General features: G+C 40.4%; 1 protein-coding gene across 3 annotated transcripts in view; it reads left to right on the top strand.

Annotated features, from left to right (window-relative positions):
* tnk2b (tyrosine kinase, non-receptor, 2b) overlaps positions 1 to 25,026 on the top strand; it is a 52,819-nt gene that overhangs the window by 12,104 nt on the left and 15,689 nt on the right. The window contains exons 3-7 of one of the 3 annotated variants that reach the window (XM_078791416.1): positions 3,723 to 3,859; positions 17,668 to 17,845; positions 18,973 to 19,043; positions 22,743 to 23,012; positions 23,721 to 23,873. In XM_078791416.1, coding sequence (XP_078647542.1) covers positions 3,779 to 3,859; positions 17,668 to 17,845; positions 18,973 to 19,043; positions 22,743 to 23,012; positions 23,721 to 23,873 — 753 coding nt within the window. In that variant the 5' untranslated portion in view covers positions 3,723 to 3,778. Of the gene's footprint in view, positions 1 to 3,021; positions 3,860 to 17,667; positions 17,846 to 18,972; positions 19,044 to 22,742; positions 23,013 to 23,720; positions 23,874 to 25,026 lie in introns of those variants that run through there. The other 2 variants (XM_078791417.1, XM_078791418.1) reach the window with 2 other exon arrangements.

Genomic DNA, 25,026 nt, shown 5'->3' with positions numbered 1-25,026 from the left:
GAAAAAGCGGTAGAAAATGAATGAATGAATTATTGAGACTGGGCTGCTCACAGCTAGGAGACCCGAGTTCGATTCCAACCTCGGTCATCTCTGTGTGGAGTTTGCATGTTCTCCCCATGCATGCGTGGGTTTTCTCCGGGTACTCCGGTTTCCTCCCACATTCCAAAAACATGCTAGGTTAATTGCCGACTCCAAATTGTCCATAGGTATGAATGTGAGTGTGAATGGTTGTTTGTCTATATGTGCCCTGTGATTGGCTGGCCACCAGTCCAGGGTGTACCCCGCCTCTCGCCCGAAGACAGCTGGGATAGGCTCCAGCACGCCTGTGACCCTTGTGAGTTCTCGGGAAGTGTGCCGAACTAGTTCAAAATGTAGAACTTAGAAATCGTTGCAGAGATCTTTTTAATATATTTGTCACAGGGAATTGACAACTATATCAAAATATATTATATAGTATTATATATAATACTATATTAATATAGTATTTCCTAATAAAAGTACCCACCGCAATGACCTGAGGCATGAAACACTTACACAGATGAAGTGTGATTATAAACATATCTGTACAGTTAAAACTGATTATTTTTCCACCTGCATTATTTTTCCAGTAGACATCAGGGATTTCATCCGACTCCTGTTCAACAGCTTACTGCTGTCCCCAAAAGACCGCGGTCTCCCCGCAACGAGACAGGTGGGACCGTGGAGTCATGATCCTGCAAGGGGTTAAGGACCCTCAGTGGTCTCTTAGCGGTGGTGTTTGGTCTGAGAGGTTCAGTTCTATACCATTACACCCACACAGCCTGTCTTGATGTATTTTTCCTGGCGTTCCATCATATGGAAAAGAGAAGGCGTTTACATGTTTTAACAGCCTCAGCTTTACTTTCTCCCGGACTCAAATTGCCTGACAAATGAAGCTGTTGGGGTCATAGGGTAAAGCTCCAGAATTTTTTTTTTTTTTTTTGCTCAACACATATTCCAGGTTTTCCAAAGGCAGTTTTTCAAATCTAGTTTTCGGTGAAGCAACTTATCAAATCATATATAATAGAATTGTATTTAAGTTAATAGAGTTTCAGTTAGTGTAGGGTCATACAGTGTCACACATACACAGCCACCCTAGCGTGCTAAACTACCAAAAAGCAGTTGGTTACATTCACATGCTGTTGGTGAGAAGATTCAAAGTTATTTTGCCCATGTATGTAGCCGTTTCGACATGTTTAGTTCGGGAGGGGGCGTGGCAGTGGGGTGATCCACCAGGGAAATACTTCTTCTGCGAGAGTCCGCATTTTACAGTACATTCTGTTTTTATTGGCCAGTTCCACAATTCCATTAATGCGGAAATCATAGAGCTATACTGTGGTTGAGTCTCAAGGTTTGGGTTTCAATATACTGACAAGAAGGATTTTTTTTTGTGCCTATATACATTTTTTGAAGCGTAGACCTGCAAAACAACAGGCATGGAGGTACTATGGACTGTACAACACAATGGTAGGTAGCCTACTAGCCAACACGTCACACACACTGTTTAACTAGTCATATTACATGCACTGTTTGACGCGACACGGGGCTGCACGGCGGATAAGTGGTTAGCGCTCAGGAGACCCGAGTTCAATTCCACCCTCGGACGTCTCTGTGTGGAATTTTCATGTTCTCCCCGTGCATGCGTGGTTTCCTCCCACATTCCAAAAACATGCTAGGTTAATTGAATGTGAGTGTGAATGGTTGTTTGTCTATATGTGCCCTGTTATTGGCTGGTGACCAGTCCAGGGTGTACCCCGCCTCTCGCTTGAAGACAACTGGGATAGGCTCCAGCAACACAATGGTATGCAGGCTACTGTTAAACTAGCCATGTTTGGCTCTGTTTGGGGGGGAAAAGCATTTAATCAAAAGTTTGAAGAATCTTTCTGTGTACTAAATATCGAATGTTGATGTGGCCTAAATATGTCCATTCATCCATTTTTTCTCTTCAAATTCAGTGGCTGCGGCTTACATAGCGGTGCGCGCTATAATCTGGAAAATGACGCCGTTTTACACAGGTTTTCACTAAAGTTAATATCAGACATGTAATCATTCATGATTCATCAATTTTATCTTGAAAATGACATAAAACTGATCCAAAAAGCGTACACAGATAAAGTGAGTTGAGGATCAGAGATGTTGATTTAGTCGCTGATGTGGGGCTAAGCGTGGCTCTAAGCCCCTTGACTCTGAATCTGATTGGCTGCTCCGGAGTAAAGCGTGACCAATATGGATCGCTCCTTGTAGGTTTTTAACCACAGGCTGTAGAAACCAGGAAAACAAAGCCATATTTTCCCCAAACGAAAGAAGAAAGCATCTTAATTCTAATGTTTGTGTGCTGGGTTTTGATGGAGTTCCCCATGTTTGTGTGTCGCTCACGTGTTACCACCTGCCGCTAGAGGGTCAAAGCAGGGGGAGAGGAAATGAGAGCAAAAAGCTAATGTTGCGAATAACCGGCCTGAGGACATCAACAAAACCGGAATGGTTATATTTAGGAATAATAGCGAATGGGGTTGCTATAGAAGTCGATATAATGAAGTGGTTAGCAGGCGCTATCATGCCCAAAACACATGCACTCGTGGTCTCTCACACATTGTTCTTTTATTCTATTTTCCTCTCCATCCAGATGTCCACTCAACGTGGCTCCAGATGGCCTGGATACCCTCCCAGTAGTGGGAGAGGTGCTTTTTCGACACACACACACACACACAAACACACAAAGCATCCTGGCTGTTTTTTTTTTTTATCCCTCTCAGATGGAAGATTAACTCCCCTCATTAGGGCTCCCCTACCGCCTCCTACTCCTCCCCCCCCTCCTCACTTTGCCATGCCGCTATTGGCTGCTTCTATCAGGACGACCACTGCTTGTACCGCCGTGTCGAGTGGGCAGATAGAGGGGTGGGTGGACGTCACCGCTGTAATAGAAGAGGCGGCCACTCGCTAAAGCCGGCGTTGAAATAAATGAAGGGGGGCGTGGAAATCAGGTTAAAGGGTACGGATTCAAAAAAGAAAGGGGCGGGGGAGGGGGGGGCACAATAACAGCAACAACAGCCAGGGATTAGGCATCAATCGAGCAATCAGCAAGTCGCTTTTTAAATCAGTGTTTGCTACAGCTGCTCCAGATCTGCGTAGAGAACAGGAAGGATGGAATAACATCGAGAACCAACAAAAAACACGGATCACTGGATTTTGCTCGAGAACTCGTCAACGCTAACAGTGGACATGAAGGACTTTTCAGTCCAGTAGAAATAGAGCCATCACGTCCGGTTTCAGCGCTCCATTCCGACTGCAGCAGCGCCACTGAAGGGGACCCGTTGATGAAGTGATGAAAGCTGACCGCCGTAACCACAAGATGCGAGGAAATGCATTTTGATGGATTTCCTTTTCCTCCCCCTGTAAAAAGCGTGGACAACACAAATTACTGACGCTATTCTATCTTCAATGAGGATTATGTTTTCCAGCGTTCACCAGAATGCTCCATCAAATCAGTTCTTGCCAAGACCAGCACCTGGTCAGTGAGCACAGGCGTTAGCAGTGAACCGTGAACTCTTTGTCTAGGCTGACTCAACCAAAATGAGCACAACAATAAAGGTGGGGAGTATTACAGTATGTCATCTGGGCAAAAAAAAAAAAAAAAGCTAATGTTTGTCTGCGGATGACAATTTCTTTAACAAAGGCACCCAACTTGAAACAACCAATCATTTCAGACTAGCTCACTTGATCTGGACCTTTGAGGACACAAGCCGGGTTTTAAAGGACCGCCATGGGGGAGACAGCGGAATACCAGAGACTACAGGAGACCTCGGAATCTGACTACAACTGTGTACCCAGCGATGATGAAGAGGTATAGCGCCATAATAGCATAGTTCTGACGGATTATATACACAAGATATACTATGAATTCCATCCTGTAGAAACAATGTAAGCCGACTCCGGTAGCTAAGTGCCAGTTTTTTTTTTCAAATCTTAACATCTCAGATATCTTATATTATAAGGATTGTGAGCTGCAGTGGTGAAAAGTCCTGTCTCTGTTCTCCAGCAGATATCTACAACTGTGTGTAGGACGACGGGCGGCACTGTAACACCCCACTTGATTACCTTCTCTTCTCTCTCAAGTCGCCCATAGGATTCTGGTCATTATATATATGTTTTGCCCAGATATATGTAACACAGTGAAAAAACGGTTTACGGTGCAGTTTCAGGTGACACCGCTAGGGGGTCAGTGTGTGGTTTTTTGAGGGTTTTTTGGGCGTTTGGATGTAGAAGCTACTGTATGTGTGCATGAGTCAGCCTTTAATTCCAAAAGGTAAACATTCTAAATATTATGCATTCTTCAGCATAGTTTGTAGTTTGTTGTTTTAAATAGTTTGTAGTGAAAATGGTAGTAGACAGTGTGTGGGTTTTTTCATGTTTAGGTGATGTTTTGGTTGCAGCTAGCAAAATAGCAATGAGAGCTGCTTTTTGAACACGTTGGCGGTTTGCCCTTCTGTTGTCCAATGTTTATTTCATTGGTTAGTCATGCATGTAGACTTAAATTCTCTGGTTAGAAATCATACATTTGTATATACAGTTGAGTATATATCTCACCTGACTTCGAAAAACATAATGTGACAACTTTTGTTACGGAAATGTTGCTACCCCTGATGCCTTTCTGAAGATATTGAGGTATTTAGTATAGTAAATAAAATAGTAGTCAACCACCTAATTTGGGCTGCATGGTGGGCGAGTGGTTAGCGCACAGACCTCACAGCGAGGAGACCAGGGTTCAATTCCACCCTCGGACATCTCTGTGTGGAGTTTACATGTTCTCCCCGTGCATGCGTGTGTTTTCTCCGGGTACTCCGGTTTCCTCCCACATTCCAAAAACATGCTAGGTTAATTGGAGACTCCAAATTGTCCATAGGTATGAATGTGAGTGTGAATGGTTGTTTGTCTATATGTGCCCTGTGATTGATTGGCGACCAGTCCAGGGTGTACCCCGCCTCTCGCCTGAAGACAGCTGGGATGGGCTCCAGCACCCCCTGCGACTCTTGTGAGGAAAAGCGGTAGAAAATGAATGAATGAATTCCTAAATTCCACAATAATGAACCTCATAATAATTTTATATACTGTACTTAATAAAATTTTGCCAGGCAACACATAGACCCTCGATCCACTGAAAGCAACAATGCGACCCACTTTTAGTTCCCAACCCACCAGTTGAGAATCCCTGCTCAAGCACAGTAACCCCATGGTTACTCTATGCGACATGCAAGGCATAAAAAAAGGAAGTTGTGCAGGAAGGAGCTATTTTGTACAGTTAGGACGGAAACAGACTCACTGCCTGATATGATGAGGTAGATTGAAGAAAGTAGCGATGCAGTTAGGAGGAAACTGACAACGCTACTGAAATAAAGCACCGGTATGTTACTGCTATGGAAATACCGATTGGTGTTTATTTACTGAGCATTGAACATGTTTAGACTACGTGGAAACTTGATGCTCTTTTTCTTTGATTTATGATTGTCAAGAAAATCTACTGGAGGCTAAAGTATGAAGTAGTGGCGATATTGTTGTCCTGAAAGTATTACATTTGCCACTTAAAAGCTATAATTCGAATGAGTGAAAGCCTGTAGTTTTATTGTACTTTGTGTGTACCAACATTTTGAACACCGCTCTGACTCTTAAAGGCTCAAAGACCGGATGTAGTATATGGTGGTTTCATGGTAGAGGTGACATAATGGTGTATGTGTGTGTGTGATTGTGCCAGATATGTTTATAGGTTTGCTTAAATTAGTTAATATTGTATCTAAATCAGGGGTCTCAAACTGTGGCCCGCAGGACACTAGTTTGAGGCCCCTGCATTGATATGAAAGTTTAATATTAGTGCGGCCCGCGCAAGTTTGATATGGATGCTGTATGGTATCATGTACCCAGAAAAAATTATTACGTTTGATTAATGTTCATGTTAAAGGTTAAATAACTGTTAATAGTTATCCTCCCTATCCGTGTGGAAGTGGTAAGTTTTTGGCTTTTTTAAGTTTAAAGGAAATAACTTGGAGGCTACCGTTTAGGTCGCTAGCTCTCTAGTTTGCGAGTTAGCATGTGTCTCAAGACCCTGCAGTTGCGCAATATGTTGTAAATAAAAAAAGTATAAATGTGACTATAGTCGTGTTTTGTCATGTCTACAGGGCTCTAATAATGCTTTGTTCATTTTAATCTGAAAAAAATAATTTGTCTACCCACCAACTATATGTGGTTTTTTAAGTTTTTATTATTTGCCGTTTTATTATTATTATTATATTTATTACTGATTGATTTGATTTTCTTTATTCTTGATTTGTTTATTTATTTTTCATCTTATTTTGTGTAGAAAAATAAAAAGTAAGATATTTGAGAACAGTGGAATGTTTTATCAGAGCTTTTCTTGTAGAAAATCGGAACCAAAGCAAAGTTTTTAAAAAATGTTTGTTTTTAATAAATGCGTTTTTTTGGGTTTTTTTTTTTGGAAAACCTGATGCGGCCCAGTCTCACCCAGACCCGAGCTCCAGTAAATTGAGTTTGAGACCCCTGATCTACATCCTATTTTTGATTCTCACGAGCGCTTCTCTTGTACATTGATACGCCTCCATATTTGCTCTTTGCCCTCTTAGTCTGTGAATGACGAGGTGTAGTGGATGAGAAAAGGGGGGTTCGGATTGGAACTTGAAAGTCAGACATTGGCTCTGTGAGATCAAGAGTGGCGCATCCCTGTCTCTGTGAACGCCGGGCCGTAGCCAGAGGCTGTGTGATGTGTCATTCTCCACTTCCCACTAGATTGAAGCGACTGGATGCGAGTGCGAGCCTTGACTTGCCTGTTTTACAGTGAACATCATTTCGCCGAATGAGTGTGACATAATGTCGCCCTCATTCATTGTTTCATTCTCCATATAATCTCATTTGTCCAGCAGCTAATTGAATTTCAATTCATGAATAATTAGAGTTCACAGTCAAGACATTTAATTTAGGATTTACGTCACTAATTTCCAACAGTGTAGTCTTCAGAAAATCAGAAGATAGACCTTTCCGACCTGATAATACATTTTATTTCAAAGCAGTTTTCAAGAAACTCAAAGGCACTTCAGAATAAAATGGAAGCCAGTTTAAAGGAGTAGGTTTATCATGAGTCTTGATGCTGGATAAGTCAGTGCAGTCATTATGCAAATGATACCCACGGCCCATAATACATTCTGCGATCCTATGTTCCTGTGTGTGTGAGATCCAAGATGGCTGCGTAAACAAACCGGAATATGTTTTGGATGCTAAGCAAATGGGTGAATGCAAGCCATGGCAAAATTTTTGCAAAAAGTTTGGTTGTTAACTGAAAACCGTGCTAACGGGGCGGATGTTAACCGAGGTACAACTGTAGATTGTGATGTCTAACAAGATGGAAGCAAATTGGGGAGCGCTTGTAGAGGACCTGTCATGTTGTGGAAGGGGTAAGAGGAGGGTGAAACGGAGGATGTGTGGAGTGGGGACGAGGACGACCTGCATCATAGCTGACTGTAAACATGCTGTACTAGTAGCCCCGCCTCCACAAAGAAGCTTTACCATGATACATTCCTTCCTGACCAGACAGACAACTTAATGAAATAACAACTCACATGATGAAGGGGAGGGTCTTTATTTTTTTTCTCGTCCTTTCACATCCTGTGTAATTAACCACCTCTAATTAGCTAAGTGGCGAGCCCGAAGAGGCCCAGATGGAATTCCCATCTGAATTTTTTTTTTTTTATTTATTAGTAATACTATCTGTACAAAAAATAAGATACAATGAGTGACGGAAGCAGCAACAAAATTAAAAAATAAGAAGTGTTATGTTAAAAAAAAGTGTGTTATGTAAAAAAAAGGCTGGAAGATAAATGTTGACGTGCCTAAATAGTCAAAAGTTACTAGATCAAAAATTGAAGTTTGAATGGGTTTCAAATGTTTTTTTTACTTCGTTATGAGTATTTTAGATTTATATAATATTACATAAATATAACACAAATTTACCAAAATGTATGGCATTTCCATGAACACAGGCAGCACAGCCATGATTTATTTATGCTGTATACGTAAACATAACCAAAATGATTAGTTATCAATTGTTATACAATTATATAACTGTTATAAATACAGCTGCAACAATTAATTGATTACTATTTTGGTATTGGATTTCTATTTTGGTATCGTCTGATTTCAGCCTCTCAAATGTGAATATTAATGTAATTTCTTTAGTTGTTTATGAACGCAGTCCTTTGTGTTTTATGCCAAACGTAATATTTACGCACATCGACTTTAATATCGGAAAATAAACAAACATTTTTGCGTCTTTTCTGATATGTTGCACCCTAAACCACTAACTGATTTGGTCTGTCTACAGCTTAATCGATGACTTGATTAACCCAAACCAACAAGCTTCAGATTAATCCATCCATTTTTTAATGCTGTGTATCCTCCCTAGGGTTGATGGGGGTATGCTGGAGCCTATCCCAGCTGACTTGGTTGCCAGTTAATCACATGTAGACAAACAATTATTCACACTTGCATCCATATGAGTCGACAATTAATGCATGTATTTTTGGAATGTGGGCGGAAACCAGAGTACCCGGAGTAAAACCCACGCACAGGAAGATCATACAAACTCCACACGGAGATGCCCAATGGAGATTCAAACCCAGATCTCCTGACTGCTTCTGATTCATGGACTAAGAAAATAATGCTAAAATGTCCACAGCAATCCCAGAAGGCAGACTGATAGGAAGCATGCTGCTGTTAAAAAGCAGCTGGTAAAGGATTTGTTTATGATCAGCCAAGTGGGAGAGAGAGAGAGAGAGAGTATTTTTGAAGGATTAGTGGCAGGAAATAAAAGGCAGCACCAAATACAGAAGAAAATGCAATTGGTCAGTTAGACCCTGGGGAGATAGGGAAACTTGGGAGCAGAGGGAAATATTACGGATAATGAAGTAGTACAAATCAGGATATACAAAAAAAGCATTTGCCATAAATCCTTCCTTCCTAATATGGAAAAACCATTCCATATTATTCAGGCTTCCATGGGCTAGATTATGTATAGAATACATTGTATGATCTATAATCATACAATTCTAGAACTTTGATGAGAAATTATTTTGTTTTTCTTCTCCATAAGTCTGTTCACAATGGAATCTCCATGTGTAAGATAAGGAGGGAGAAGGCCGGGTGTGTGTGTGTGTATGTTTGTGTGTGTTTGTGTGGGGGGGGCAATTGCATCACAGGAAACAAGCTCTCCCTCCTGCAGTTGAATGTGACCCTTTGGCTTGGGATCAAATGCTCCTCTGGGGTGGAATACCATAAAGCCTCTGTCCTCTGCACCGCACATTGCTCTGCACTACACTGACTGACTTGACAGGAGGAGGGTGGGCGGAAGAAGTGGGTGAGGAGCGCTGAGAAAAATCCTGGAAGTCCACAGCACAGCACAGCACAATGTCATCAGGCTGCAATGGTTGGTCTGTGCAAACTGCAACCACCAGAATAGACATACAGTCAGCCATCCCTCCTTTATTGTGATTAATTCGTTCCATTAGAGCTCTCTAGACATGAAATAACACCCCTATAGTCCTTGGTGCATTTCTATTACCCAATATAGTTGATATAATCAGGGAAAATAAGACACACTAGACATACAGTAGACTCATACATTAGGAGTTCCTTTGACAGCGAACTTTCTGACTTCCTGCAGTGGCTATTCAATCTCATCAATGTGTTGTAAAGCTACGTTCACACCAACGCCGAATGTCGCACTTTGAATCGGCGACGAATTCGGCGTCATTTTTCAAAAAATCTCACAATCTCCTCAGATATGTTTAAGCTCTGATAAGCTCTGATACGAAATTCCTTCCCGCTTTAGGCAACAAATTATTTCCCGAATTGCTACGGCAACTCACGCTTTGATGCCGATTGATTTGTTACGCTTTAAATCACACTTTGATATGCTTTAATACTCATTGATAAGCTTTGGTGCGCTCTGATACGATTATCAAGCTCTCTTGTGCATTGATAGGCTCTGTTAAGCTCTGTTACGCAATGGAAAAGTTCGAGATCCCGACTGCATCCCGCCTCTGAACCAGAGCATATTGTAGCGACCCTGACGTATTCATGTTGACGTTGTGCTCTTGGGTGTCCGACTGTTCCGGGTGACTGTGAATGCACCAGGGGCTGGGGGCGTGTCTGGTGGAGGAAGTACTGTTGTGTTGCTGGCGATGGTTGCAACGGCGTGGTTACGGCCGACAGTAGCCAGTATTATTGTTGTGCAATAAAAAGCTTGTCAGCGATCGCAGTCGTGTAATTTCCAATATACAATATATAACAATATATAAAGATGCAGCAGATCCATTGATCCTTTGAACCAAGCTCTGTTAAGCTTTCCTACGCTTTGAGCAAAACTTTGATAAGCTTTGTGACGCTTTGATAAGCTTTAATACGCTCTCCCCGCTTTACGCAATTCGTGACAGATCGCCTCAAATTTTTAAACAGTTTAAAAATTTTTGGCGCTCTTGCAGAATGTCCCGAATTGCTCAAACCTTTCTTACGCTGTATTACGGTCTTTACGCTTTCATTAAGCTTTGTTACGCTTTGCCGCCACTTTGCTCGCCGATTTAATTCGCCATCGATTCGGCGTCGGTGTGAACGTAGCTTAATGGCGGCTTTAGATGGCTTTACACTCATTCATTCATTCATTCATTTTCTACTGCTTATCCTCACGAGGGTCACAGGGGTGCTGGAGCCTATCCCAGCTGTCTTCGGGCGAGAGGCGGGGTACATCCTGGACTGGTGGCCAGCCAATCACAGGGCATATATAGACAAACAACCATTCACACTCACATTCATACCTATGGACAATTTGGAGTCGCCAATTAACCTAGCATGTTTTTGGAATGTGGGAGGAAACCGGAGTACCCGGAGAAAACCCACGCATCCACGGGGAGAACATGCAAACTCCACACAGAGATGGCCGAGTGTGGAATTGAACCCTGGTCTCTGTGCACTAACCACTCGACCGCCCTGCCGCCCTGCTTTACACTCATGTTACCCAATATAGTAGACATAACAGAAGTAAGTTATGATGTAAATAAACCTCCGGGCTTTTGTGTGTCACAGTAAATGTGTTCCCTGGCGGACCTTAGTAGCGGGCGGACAGATGTGTGGAGGACAGGAAGTGACGTTGGAGGTTCAGGGTTCAGTTTTAGCTTGTGGTGGGTTATGTCACCAACAGTATCCTGTTTTATTATTATGGTTATTATTACTGTGCCTTTTGTGTGATAATTTAAACATGAAATTCTTGTTCTGGCGCCTCTCATGAAACACTGACACCTAGTGGCCAAAATACAACATTACATTCACTAGTTGAATGCTTCTTCTGCCTTGTAATTGTGTTTTAGTAAATGTAGTTAGTACAAGTAGACATTTTTCTGTGTGAAAATTTAGGTCAAGTATAAATACAATTTGTGTCACGTCATGGTCTGGGGCTGCATGAGTGCTGCCGGCCACCCGAGATCTGCGGTTCATTGATGATCATCTGAAGCATAGCATGATCCTATGGTCGTTTTTTTTTCCAGTATCATGATGATTCCAGGATGGCACGGCGGTCTAGTGGTTAGCGCGCAGACCTCACAACTAGGAGACCAGGGTTCAATTCCACCCTCGACCATGTCTGTGTTGGAGTTTGCATGTTCTCCCCCGTGCATGCGTGGGTTTTCTCCGGGTACTCCGGTTTCCTCCCACATTCCAAAAACATGCTAGGTTAATTGGCGACTCCAAATTGTCCATAGGTATGAATGTGAGTGTGAATGGTTGTTTGTCTATATGTGCCCTGTGATTGGCTGGTGACCAGTCCAGGGTGTACCCCGCCTCTTGCCTGAAGACAGCTGGGATAGGCTCCAGCACCCCCGCCGCCCTTGTGAGGAAAAGCGATAGAAAATGAATGAATGAATGAATGATGATTCCCTTGCTGAAGAAGGTGATGAAAATGAAATCAGAGATTCCCGACTGGCTGCACATCTCAAGTCTGTGCTGACCGGATGACTGGAGGGTGATTGAACAAGGGAGAAAGGCACGCCTATTTTTAGCCCCACGCTGGATGGAAGGATGGAAAAGCAAACAAGACACAGCGCGACGACAAGCAATGGGGGAGTCTGAGGTTTACAGAGAGAGAGAGAGAGAGAGAGAGAGAGAGAGAGCAGAGGGAGGAGTGATTCATTTCAAGTTCTGCAGAGTTTGGATCATTGGCTCATTACTGTGTCGTGTGAACACATAGCTCTGACTCTGCAGGACCTCTTTTTTTTTTGTCCACTGAAGTGCCTCTTTGCCAACGTGACGGAGCTAAAGCTAAAGACCGGACTTTAATAGGGATTGGCCTGCCATGGAATGTTGTAGAATCGCTCCAAGGATCTTAAGACGTTCTTTGCCCCGCTTTTGGGTTCAAAACTACATAGGGAGTTGGTGTACCCATTTCCTCAGATGCGGGGAGAGCGCCTGCATGCTTTTCCAGTGGTTCTAATGCTTTCTAATTCTAATGACAAGCATCCACGTTTGAGCACATTTTTTTGCTCATAAGTGAACTGAGGAATTCAGGATGCGGCGCTTTGACAAGCTGAAAAAGGCATTCCCCTTCCTGGCACACTTTCATGTGTATCGAGTAAGTTTCAATTGAACATTCGGAGGGACTTTGTTTTTCTGTTTTGACAGTTTTAGTAAGGATTATGTGTACGCCTGTCAGACTGTGTATGCAGCTGGACCGAGGCTATCCACTGGGGGAGTTGTTGTTATTGCAGCGGGGATGTCAGAGCTGAATAGAGCTGATACAGGTCATGACTTTGGCCTGCAGACTCCCACAGTATATGTCTGTGACACAATGTGTGCATTTCTCTGCTATTATAAGGAATACCTGGTGTATTTTTGTCATGTGTATGTAATTTTGTATAAGGTCTCGCCAAAAGTCTTGGCTTTTACATTATTAAAGGAAACGTTTTTAATTATTCAATATACATGAAGAATAGTAGACCGATTTATATCACATGGTAATGGTAATGGTTTTATTTCATTTGAACATGAACAGACACAAATGCTAACAAGACTAGCAGTACAATGCTAGCATTACACATGGTGCTCATGCTTGTGTGCTCATACCAACAGATATCATTAAAAGCCATAGTGGGCGACCTTTAAAATAATGGTAATGGTAATGGTTGTATTTCATTTGAACATGCATCAGATTACAATTGAATGCATCACATAATCAGTTCACAGTTCCACATTTGTTCACTTCTTGCTTTCCTAATATAGTTTAAGTATTTTATTTTATTTAGTTTTATTTAATTGTATTTAATTTTACTTTACTTACATAATCAGTTCACAGTTCCACATGTCCAAAAAGAGTAGGAAGAAGCAAAGCTTATTAAATCCTACCCCTCCATCTGGTACTTTTACAATCAGTAACTGTTACATTTGTTCACTTCCTGCTTTCCATAATACAGTTTAAGGCAGGGGTCTCAAACTCAATTTACCTGGGGGCCACTGGAGCTAGGGTCTGGGCAAGGCTGGGCCGCATCAGGTTTTCAAAAAAAAAAAAAACGCATTTATTAAAAACAGAAAAATATACAAACTTTTTCAGTGCTTTGGTTCCGATTTTCTACAATAAAAGCTTTGATAAAACATTCCACTGTTCTCAAATATCTTAATTTTTATTTTTCTGCACAAAATAAGATGAAAAATAAATAAACAAATCAAGAATAAAGAAAATCAATCAATCAGTAATAAATAAATATAATAATAATAATAAAACTGCAAATAATAAAAAGTTAAGAAACCACATATAGTTGGTGGGTAGACAAATTATTTTTTCCAGATTAAAATGAACAAAGCATTATTAGAGCCCTGTAGACATGACAAAACACGACTATAGTCACATTTATACTTTTTTTATTTACAACATATTGCGCAACTGCAGGGTCTTGAGACACATGCTAACTCGCAAACTAGAGAGCCAGCGACCTAAACAGTACCCTTCAAGTTATTTCCTTTAAACTTAAATAGCCAAAAACTTACCACTTCCACATGGATAGGGAGGATAACTATTGACAGTTATTTAACCTTTAACATGAACATTAATCAAACGTATTAATATTTTCTGGGTACATGATACCATACAGCATCCATATCAAACTTGCGCGGGCCGCACTAACATTAAACTTTCATATCAAGGCGGGGGCATCAAACTAGTGTCCTGCGGGCCACATTTGGCCCGCGGGCCGCGTGTTTGAGACCCCTGGTTTAAGGTTTGTTTTTTTTGTAATGCACCTCGTACCGAAGTACAAGGTGATATAATGTGACTGTTGTGCATGATCTGACAAAATACGGAACCCATATTCGTCGCCCTGATGTGACACTTGTGTGTAAAGGGGGCCTGGGAGGAAGCAGAGTTGCATCTTTTTCCGCTGTGGTGAACTAACACATACATGTAACTGCGTAAGCAGGTCATACCGGAGGCTTCCTTGTAGGGGAAAACGGCAGTAACTCAGGCTGAATGCTTTACAGTGGACTACACTATGAGTGCATACATTAAGCATTCTGAGAGACCCGTGTCAGAAAAGGTTTCCACATGTTGAACTTATGACATCAGTGAGCAAACAACGATGAGGTTATCTTATGGAGTTAACATTCCATCAAGGTTGAGAAATTTCTTCAGATTCTTGAATTCCTTGCAGGAATTGTGCCATGGCGGATATCTACTGTACGTGGATGTTGATACCGTTATATGTTACATACCGCGCTCCATAGTCAGAAATTATAGTACTTAGCAATCAATTTCAGACAATAATTTCTTAAGAATCAAATAATACACTTTTGATGCTCGAGTCGCGCTGCTGACCATCTTAAAGTCCCAGCTGGAACGTAATACATACCTATCATAGACAAACTTCATCGTCTAGTTTCCATAATTGGCCATGACAATAAACTGAGCGATGGTTAAAATTGAGCTTTTTGGTTTTTCGTCATAAAAGCTCATGTTTTTAAACAACTGAACATAACGTTGTTGACTTACGGGTGTTGGTTTATTATTGCTCAGCCTGTCATAGCTAGGTACTGCAATGGGGTTCAAACATACTATATCCCGCCCTCTTCCTCTTCCTTCATCAGGTCTATTTAAAAAAAAAATTGCACCAAATGAATCTGTGGCGGTCCAAATGTAATTGTGGCGGGCCTAAAAACCCTGAGATACTACTTCCATCCATCAATTTTCTATGCCACTTATCCTCACTGGGGGTATGCTGGAGCCTATCCCAGCTGTCTTTGGGCGAGAGACAAGGGTACATGTGGGACTGGTCGCTAGCCAATCACAGGGCACATAGACTATAGACCGTTTTAATATGTGAGGGACAACCATCAGATATCACCAGGTCTATTAAAAAAATCTTGCACCAAATGAATCTGTGGCGGTCTAAATGTAATTGTGACGGGCCTAAAAACCCTGAGATACTACTTCCATCCATCAATTTTGTATGCCACTTATCCTCACTAGGGGTATGCTGGAGCCTATCCCAGCTGTCTTTCGATGAGAGGCAAGGGTACACGCTGGACTGGTCGCCAGCCAATCACAGGGCACATAGAGACTATAGACCGTTTTAATATGTTACTGTGAGGGACAACCATCAGATATCATCAGGTCTATTAAAAAAAAAAATATTGCACCAAATGAATCTGCGGCGGTCCAAATGTAATTGTGGCGGGCCTAAAAACCCTGAGATACTACTTCCATCCATCAATTTTCTATGCCACTTATCCTCACTGGGGGTATGCTGGAGCCTATCCCAGCTGTCTTTGGGCGAGAGACAAGGGTACATGTGGGACTGGTCGCTAGCCAATCACAGGGCACATAGACTATAGACCGTTTTAATATGTGAGGGACAACCATCAGATATCACCAGGTCTATTAAAAAATTCTTGCACCAAATGAATCTCTGGCGGTCTAAATGTAATTGTGGCGGGCCTAAAAACCCTGAGATACTACTTCCATCCATCAATTTTGTATGCCACTTATCCTCACTAGGGGTATGCTGGAGCCTATCCCAGCTGTCTTTCGATGAGAGGCAAGGGTACACGCTGGACTGGTCGCCAGCCAATCACAGGGCACATAGAGACTATAGACCGTTTTAATATGTTACTGTGAGGGACAACCATCAGATATCATCAGGTCTATTAAAAAAAAATATTGCACCAAATGAATCTGCGGCGGTCCAAATGTAATTGTGGCGGGCCTAAAAACCCTGAGATACTACTTCCATCCATCAATTTTCTATGCCACTTATCCTCACTGGGGGTATGCTGGAGCCTATCCCAGCTGTCTTTGGGCGAGAGACAAGGGTACATGTGGGACTGGTCGCTAGCCAAACACAGGGCACATAGACTATAGACCGTTTTAATATGTGAGGGACAACCATCAGATATCACCAGGTCTATTAAAAAATTCTTGCACCAAATGAATCTCTGGCGGTCTAAATGTAATTGTGGCGGGCTGTGTGCCAACCCTGAAATACTACTTCAATCCGCCCATTTTCTATGCCACTTATCCTCACTAGGGTTGCAGGGGTATGCTGGAGCCTATCCCAGCTGTCTTTGGGGGAGAGACAAGGGTACACGCTGGACTGGTTGCCAGCCAATCACAGGGCACATATAGACAAACAACCATTCACACTCACATTAATACCTATGGACAATTTGGAGTCCACACAGAGATGTTCTAGCGGATAATCGAACCCATGTTTTCCCGATCTCCTGACTGTGTGGCCTACATGGTAACCACTTGTCCACCATACGGCCCGAAATACCACTTAATACCACCCCAAAAAATAAGCATCCCGGCATTGAGTCCAGGGAAACCCTAAACTTTGCAATCTTACCAATGCTAGACTGTCGACTATTTCAATCTGTCATCCTGACACAGCTCAGCCGTGTCATGGACAGGGCAAACATGCTGTTTGTATCAGCTTTCTCAGGATAAGAGTGCAGCCATGATGCTGCAGAAGACTCACCATGACGTATGTATTATTTTCATTTGCCCTCCATAGCAAGTTCACACGTTGCTAAAAGCATATTAAGTATATCACATAACCTCGTTTCATGTCCACTGGGACAATTCTGGACATCTGGAGGAACCATTGCAGATTGAGCCCCTGCACTCATAAGGATAAATATGAACGCTGTCGTGTTGAACCTGAGTACTAAAAAGGAACAATACATGTGTGTTCCTCTGGATATGGAGTTTTAGCACTCATTTTTATGACTTCGGGTCACACTGTAGTTCAGCAATAGGAAGTGACCTTTCACCGTAGCCATTAATATGGTGAAATGACCGGGGGTGGGGGTGCAATGACCCTCCTGACATTGTCCTATGAACCTTGTAACCTCACACAGGAAGTTCCTCATTCACAGAGCCTAATTACTACACCGGGGCATAACATGACTTTTATGCCCCGTAGACTCGACTCAATGTTCCTATGTCAGTCCTTACAGAAAGCTCGATGCGATGATGATGAAGTGTCAAAAATAATGCTCATAAAATTTTATTACAATCTTATAAATGGAGTGATGTATATATGTGTGTGATTTTTGCAGAAACTTGGCACTAGCATGCAGTGTGAGGAAGGGACAGAATGGCTACTGGAGCTGTTGATCGAAGTGCAGTTGCAGCAATACTTCCTGCGAATCAGAGATGACCTAAACGTCACACGGTTATCCCATTTCGACTATGTCAAGAATGAAGACCTTGAGAAGATTGGTATGGGTCGACCCGGTGAGTATTTGTTTCATATACAATAACAGGTTGTTTTTTCTCGGGTCATGTGCAGCACTTTCTATCGTCCCATATTTACATAGAGATAGGCAAGAGACTGATTAATCTTCTGATCAACGGAGCTGTGCAATGGTGTCTGCCTTCACGGAGCATGTAGTAAAAATGCATCGCTAAAGAAATGCTGCAAACGTTTGACAGACAGTAGAAATTCAAGGCATCCAAAGCTCTTCACAGTAAAGTGAAGTCATTATTCATTCACTCCTCAATCACACATTGGTGGTGGTATTCTCCATCTGGCAAGGTGTCTTACTCCTTTAGACACTGAAATATTGCAGTAGTAGTATGATGTATTTACTCCATCGCTTTACTTTTATTTAGGCCAGACAGTTGGTTAAGTTAAAATGGTTAAGAGAAAAAAAAAATCATACTGTAAATTGGAAAAATCATCAGTATGACCAAAACAAAGGGAGTAAAGTCACTTATGTAATATGAAAATATGTGATCCACTTGTCATTTGTCATTTACAACAAGATATTGAAAACCATTGCCACTTTCTATGCTATTAGAAGTATATATTCTGCAGCGCATTCTCCTGAGCCTTTTTAGTTATTTTTTTAAATTTTTTAAATTTTTAAATTTTAGTTTTTTTTATTTTCAAGTCATGACCCGTATTTATTTATTTGTATAATATAGAATTTTTTTACTTTTATCTAAGCCATTTATTTTTTTTTTTTTTACTTTTTTAGTTTTATATTTTTATATTTTAACTTTTTTAAAACATTTTTTTGTGTATTAATTCTTTTAAATTTAAGTCATTTTTGGGTTTTTGTAACTTTTATTTCAGGCATTAATTTTTTAATGTTAGAATTTTCCATTTATTACAGTGGTCCCAAACTACCACTGCGTTTTGCCTGAATTGCTTGAAAGTATGATGAATGAATAAAAAAACAATGTCCCTATGGGCACATCCCCACTCATAGCCTGATTAACCAACAATCGACTCCACAAAACGGCCATAATTCTTAGCGGAAATGTAGTCTATTAGTCGTATACCCTTGGTGTCTCAATTGTGTTTCACTGCTGTCTTTATGCAGTCTTAATGAATGGAGGTTATTCTCTCCATAAAGGGCAGAGACGACTGTGGGAGGCTGTGAAGAGGAGGAAAGCAATGTGCAAGCGCAAGTCCTGGATGAGCAAGGTGCAGACAGAAAAGACACACACACACACACACACACAGTGTTTTGAACACATTTATTAGGGTGGATTGCGCTAGTGTTATCTATGCATGATGTCATTTCTCTGTGCTTTCACAGTATGCAGGACTTTCATGTGAACATACCATTAGTCTGGTTGTGGCTGCTAAAAAAATCACCTAAAAAAAGCCACTTCCTACACAAAGTATGTCTTGTAGATACTTCAACATACTGATTTTTATACATTCTGTGGTACTTAACTGCTGTTTAGTGTACATTCCCACTGCTCATTTTAAAAATATCATGTAAGAAGAAAACTAAATAGCAATTTTACAAGAATAAAGTCAAAATATTCTGAGGAAAGTTTGTAATCTTAACAAGAAAAAGTCGTAATTATAGGAGAGTAATATTATTTTTAAAAAAATGTTGTTTCAGTTAAAATATTACATATATTGGAATTAAAAGAATGATTAAAAGTTGAAATATTATGAGAAAAAAAACAACGACAGAAGAAAGTTGGAAATTAAACAAACACAGAAGAAGAAAGTTGAAATATTTTGAAAATCTTTAAAATAAAAATAATAAAGAGAGCAAACATTGAAGTTCATACTAATAGAGTAATGGTATTTTTTTAAAAATGTTGTTTCAATTCAAATATTACAATTAAAAGAATATTGGAATTAAAATAATGATTAAAAGTTGAAATATTATGAGAAACTAAACAACGACAGAAGAAAGTTGGAAATTTAAAAAACACAGAAGAAGAAAGGTTAAATATTTTGAAAATCTGGGGTTAAATATTTTGAAAATCTTTAAAATAAAAATAATAAAGAAAGAGCAAACATTGAAGTTCATACTAATAGAGTAATATTATTTTTTTAAAATGTTGTTTCAGTTCAAATATTACAATTAAAAGAATATTGGAATTAAAATAATGATTCAAAGTTGAAATATTATGAGAAACAAAACAACAACAGAAAAAAGTTGGAAATTTAAAAAACACTGATGAAAAAAGTTTCAATATTTTGAATTTTTTTAAAATAAAAATAATAAAAGAGCAAACATTGAAGTTCATACTAATAATAATATGCTTTTTCCACCTACAGCCATGCAAAAAATGATTAGACCACTCTTGTGGTACAACTAACAGTACATTTGTTTTGACCGATATAATGATGATAACAAAAGTATCTCAAAAGATTTTAATTTTAAGAACCGATATCAATAAATTTCCATAGTTTTCTTGATGATCACTTCCATCAATAGCTACAGTATTGTACTGCCAAAAAAATGATATATTTTTGTTGTCATGGTTATATTTGTCCAAATAAAAGTACCTTTACTTGTGCCAGGCATTAAAATGAAGGCTGAGTGTGTGTGATTATACACCACAAGGAGAATTTGCAAGCAGCTCTTGCTGTCTATAATTACACCTGCTTGTTTCCTCCTCTGGCACCGTTTAAGTAATGTGCTTCCTCACCGCCGTCTGTGTGGGCAAACACGAGTGCTGCTCGCCATTGTTAGAATGTTTTGAATGTTCAGCCTCCTATTTGAAATCCAACAGTGTCAGAGATGTGTTTTTGTAAAGGTTTACAGTATTATGTCAGCTGTTGATGTGTGACACTGTCTTACTATCTCACGTAGTTACTTCTTCAAATTTGTACTAACATGCTTCACAGATCAGTTTGTTACTGGTTACTTACTCATCCATTTTCTATACCGCTTATCTATGCTGGAGCCTATCCCAGCTGACTTTGGGTGAGAGCCCTGGACTGGTCACCAGCCAATCGCAGGGCACATACATATGTTTATCACACTTAAATGTTTCAGATCATTAAACAAATCTTAAGTATTAGTTAATAACAACACAACCGACCACAAAATGCAGTTTTTTAATTAAACATTTTACTACTAAAAGAGAGAAAAAAAACCTACATGGAGCTCTAAGAGTCTGAAGAAGGTTATAAATCATTTTCCAAAGCTTTGGGACTCTAACAAACCGCAGTGAGAGCCATTATCCATCAGTGGTGAAAACATGGAACAGTGAACCTTCCTATGTGTGGCCGGCCAACCGAAATGAACCAAAAATGACTCCAAGAGTGCAGCAAGACTCATCCAAGAGGTCACAAAAGACCCCACAGCAACAGGCAAATAACTGCAGGCCTCACTTGCCTTAGTTAAGGTCAGTGTCCGTGACACCACCATAAGAAAGACACAGGGCAAAAATGACAAAACCACTAAAGGGCAAAAAGAACATTAAGCCACGTCTCAGTTTTGCCAGAAAACATATTGATGATCCCCAAGACCTTTGGGGAAACACTCTGTGCTCTGACGAGACAAAAAAAATTACTTTTTGGAAGGTGTGTGTGTCCCATTACATTGGATGTAAAAGCCACATTTCAGAAAAAGAACATCATACCGACAGTAAAACATGGTGGTGGTAGTGTGATGGTCTGGGGCTGTTTTGCTGTTTAAGGACCTGGAAGACTTGCTGTAATAAATTGAAGCATGAATTCTGATAAAGGAGAATGTCTGGCCATCTGTTGGTGACCTCAACAGTAAAATATGGTGGTGGTAGTGTGATGGTCTGGGGCTGTTTTGCTGTTTAAGGACCTGGAAGACTTGCTGTAATAAATTGAAGCATGAATTCTGATAAAGGAGAATGTCCGGCCATCTGTTGGTGACCTCAACAGTAAAATATGGTGGTGGTAGTGTGATGGTCTGGGGCTGTTTTGCTCTTTAAGGACCTGGAAAGACTTGCTGTGATAAGTTAATGCATGAATTCTGATAAAGGAGAATATCCAGCCATCTGTTGGTGACCTCAATTTGAAACCAACTTGGGTTCTTCAGCAGTACAATGATCCAAAACACACCAGCAATTCCACCAAAAACCAAATAAAGACTTTGGAGTGGCCTAGTCAAAATCCTGACCTGAATCCTATTGAGATGCTGTGGCATGACCTTAAAAGGGTACTTCATGCTGGAAAAGCCTCCAATGTGGCTGAATGACAACAATTCTGCAAAGATGAGCGGCTGTTATTAGATTTATGGGGACAATCACTTTTTCATACAAGGTCATGTAGGTTTGTATAAAAACATATAGCATTTTGTGTTCAATTATGACTTTAATATTATAATATAATATTTAAATTTGTTGATCTGAAACACTTCAGTGTGACAAACTTGCAAGAAAATAAGAAATCAGGAAGTGAGATTTCGCACTACTGTATCTACTACTACGACTGTGCTGGGTATGCCCATGATTGTGCTGCACAGCACATACATTGTACGATATCAAATTTAGGGGATCAAACAACCCTCATCCATGCGACCATTCAGCTCACTTAATCTAATAGCGCTTTGCCCGATGTGCACTTCCCTTGCAGCTCAGTTAATTTCCTGTTGTGTTGCCAGTGTGTGTGTGTTTAAGTTGCCCCGTATGCATAGTTGCTCACTGACTGCATTGCATGTAGATTGGGTCAAAAACATTCCATTTACATATGGGCTGTGAATTCAGTATTTTTGTTGACTGTTTGTCTTTGCATCATTGGCTTTAACCCACGTCATGATAGTGTGATGATGGTGTGAAACTTTTCCCATTTGCTTTCCAGCACACAATACAAACACACAGTGCAAATTGGTGTAATATAACATTGGAATACGTTTTTATTCAAGCTTCCAATTTATTGTTCTCTCCCCTCTAGGTTTTTAGCGGTAAACGTTTAGACGGAGCAGATTTTTCCCAGCAAGGCCAGCCCGCCTCCTCCTTCCGCAAGATGTCTCCCATACCTCCTCTTGGCCTGATGGAGGGGGTCCTGGCCACGCAGCCCCCTGGAGGTGCACCTCTCGATGGCCAGCAGCAGGCTCTAACCTGCCTCATCCCTGAAAAGGACCTGGTGTTGCTTGAGAAGCTGGGGGATGGATCTTTCGGTGTCGTGAAGAGAGGAGAGTGGCTGACTCCTGCAGGGAATATGGTAACATTTCATGAAGTCATTCGCTAAAAAAGACGTATCTATGCATATTTTATGTGGTTTTTTTTGCACAAGAGGCACTAAAAGGTGATGATGCAACTCTACAATAGAAATGATGCAGTTTTAAGCAAAAAAAGTGCATTTTATAAGAACTCGCCCTGCAACCAGGAAGTGAAAAGGCATCTCGCCGGAAATTTAACCCATGCACACGCACAGTTCAGTTGCAAATGTGAAAATTTAAACAGTTCATGGTGTAAAAAAATAATGTAAACTGACCATTTTTATGCTGTGGTATCATTGTTGAAACATTAAGGCTAAATATATATGGCTAAAGCGCAGACCTCACGGCTAGGAGACCAGGGTTCAATTCCACCCTCGGCCATCTCTGTGTGGAGTTTGCATGTTCTCCCCGTGCATGCGTGGGTTTTCTCCGGGTACTCTGGTTTCCTCCCACATTCCAAAAAAATGCTAGGTTAATTGGCGACTCCAAATAGTCCATAGGTATGAATGTGAGTGTGAATGGTTGTTTGCCTATATGTGCCCTGTGATTGGCTGGCCACCAGTCCAGGGTGTACCCCGCCTCTCGCCCGAAGACAGTTGGGATAGTTGGGATTTGGACTGAAATATCAGTCCAAATCATCCAAAATGGCCAGTAGCTCCTTCATTATAATAAACCCAGTTTTCTTACCGCATTGTTTTCCCACTTTTCAGATTAACGTCGCTGTAAAATGTCTGAAAACAGATGTGCTCACCCAACCTGATGCTCTGGAGGACTTCATCTGTGAGGTCAATGCCATGCACTCTCTGGACCACCAGAACCTCATTCGCCTCTACGGTGTGGTGCTCACACACCCAATGAAAATGGTAAAGCACACACACACACACAACCGCACCCACAAAGGAAGGAATATGCATCATAGAACCACATTCATAGTGACTATGTAATAATGACCCAGCAGTCTAGAATATAATCTGCACGGGCATCTGAAGGCCTTTGTGTGAGTGTGATGAGGATGGAGGCAAGGAGGGAGAAACAGGAAGGGAGGAGAGCAAGTATACACAAAGCTAAAATAGCAGCTGACGTCTCTGCTTTTCCACCTTTTGAGTGCCAAATACTTTTTGAGCCAAGTCATTACTTATAACCTTCCTGTTTTTGTCACATTACTTTGTCAACATTTTCTTCTCAATCAGAAATCACTCCACACTCTTTATTTCTCTCTGGTTCTACCATATCTTACTTATTGTGTGGAAATATGGGGTAATAACTATAAAAGCAATCTTCACTCGCTAAATGTACTGCAAAAAAGGTCAGTAAGGATAATTCATAATGCCGCCTACAAAGAACATACTAACTCCTTATTTCTAAAATCACAAATACTTCAACTTGCTGATATAGTTCATCTTCAAACAGCTAAAATAATGCATAAGGCTAAAAATAACCAATTAGCTAAAAATGTCATCCAATACTTCTCTACAAGAAAGGAGAAATATGATTTCAGGGAAGAACTACATTTGAAACACTTATATGCTAGGACTATGTTAAAAAGCCATAGCATTTCAGTATGTGGAATCAAACTATGGAATGGATTGAGTAAGACCCTCAAACAATGCACAACGATGAGCCAATTCAAGAAACAATACAAGCAGTTGATATTTGCTAAATACAAGGATGAAGAGTCTTGAACCAGTCATGATGTGCTATACATATCACTATATAGACACTTACTATGGTACCCATTATGTGACAAATTTTTATTTTATTTTATTTTATTTTATTTTATTTTATTTTATTTTATTTTATTTTATTTTATTTTATTTTATTTTATTTTATTTTATTTTATTTTATTTTATTTTATTTTATTTTATTTTATTTTATTTTATTTTATTTTATTTTATTTTATTTTATTTTATTTTATACCTATTATGTCATTGTATGGTCATATACTACTTCAGTATGAGGTACATTATATAAAAAAAACAACAACAAAAAACCTTAAACTGTATTATGGAAAGCAGG

The sequence above is a fragment of the Doryrhamphus excisus genome, linkage group LG6 (assembly GCF_037039965.1).
Source record: "Doryrhamphus excisus strain RoL-2023G ecotype Guam linkage group LG6, RoL_Dexc_Guam_v1.1, whole genome shotgun sequence".
NCBI classification, from domain to species: domain Eukaryota; kingdom Metazoa; phylum Chordata; class Actinopteri; order Syngnathiformes; family Syngnathidae; genus Doryrhamphus; species Doryrhamphus excisus.
Note: the sequence above shows the minus strand (reverse complement) of the source record. Positions and strands in the feature narration are given on the sequence as shown.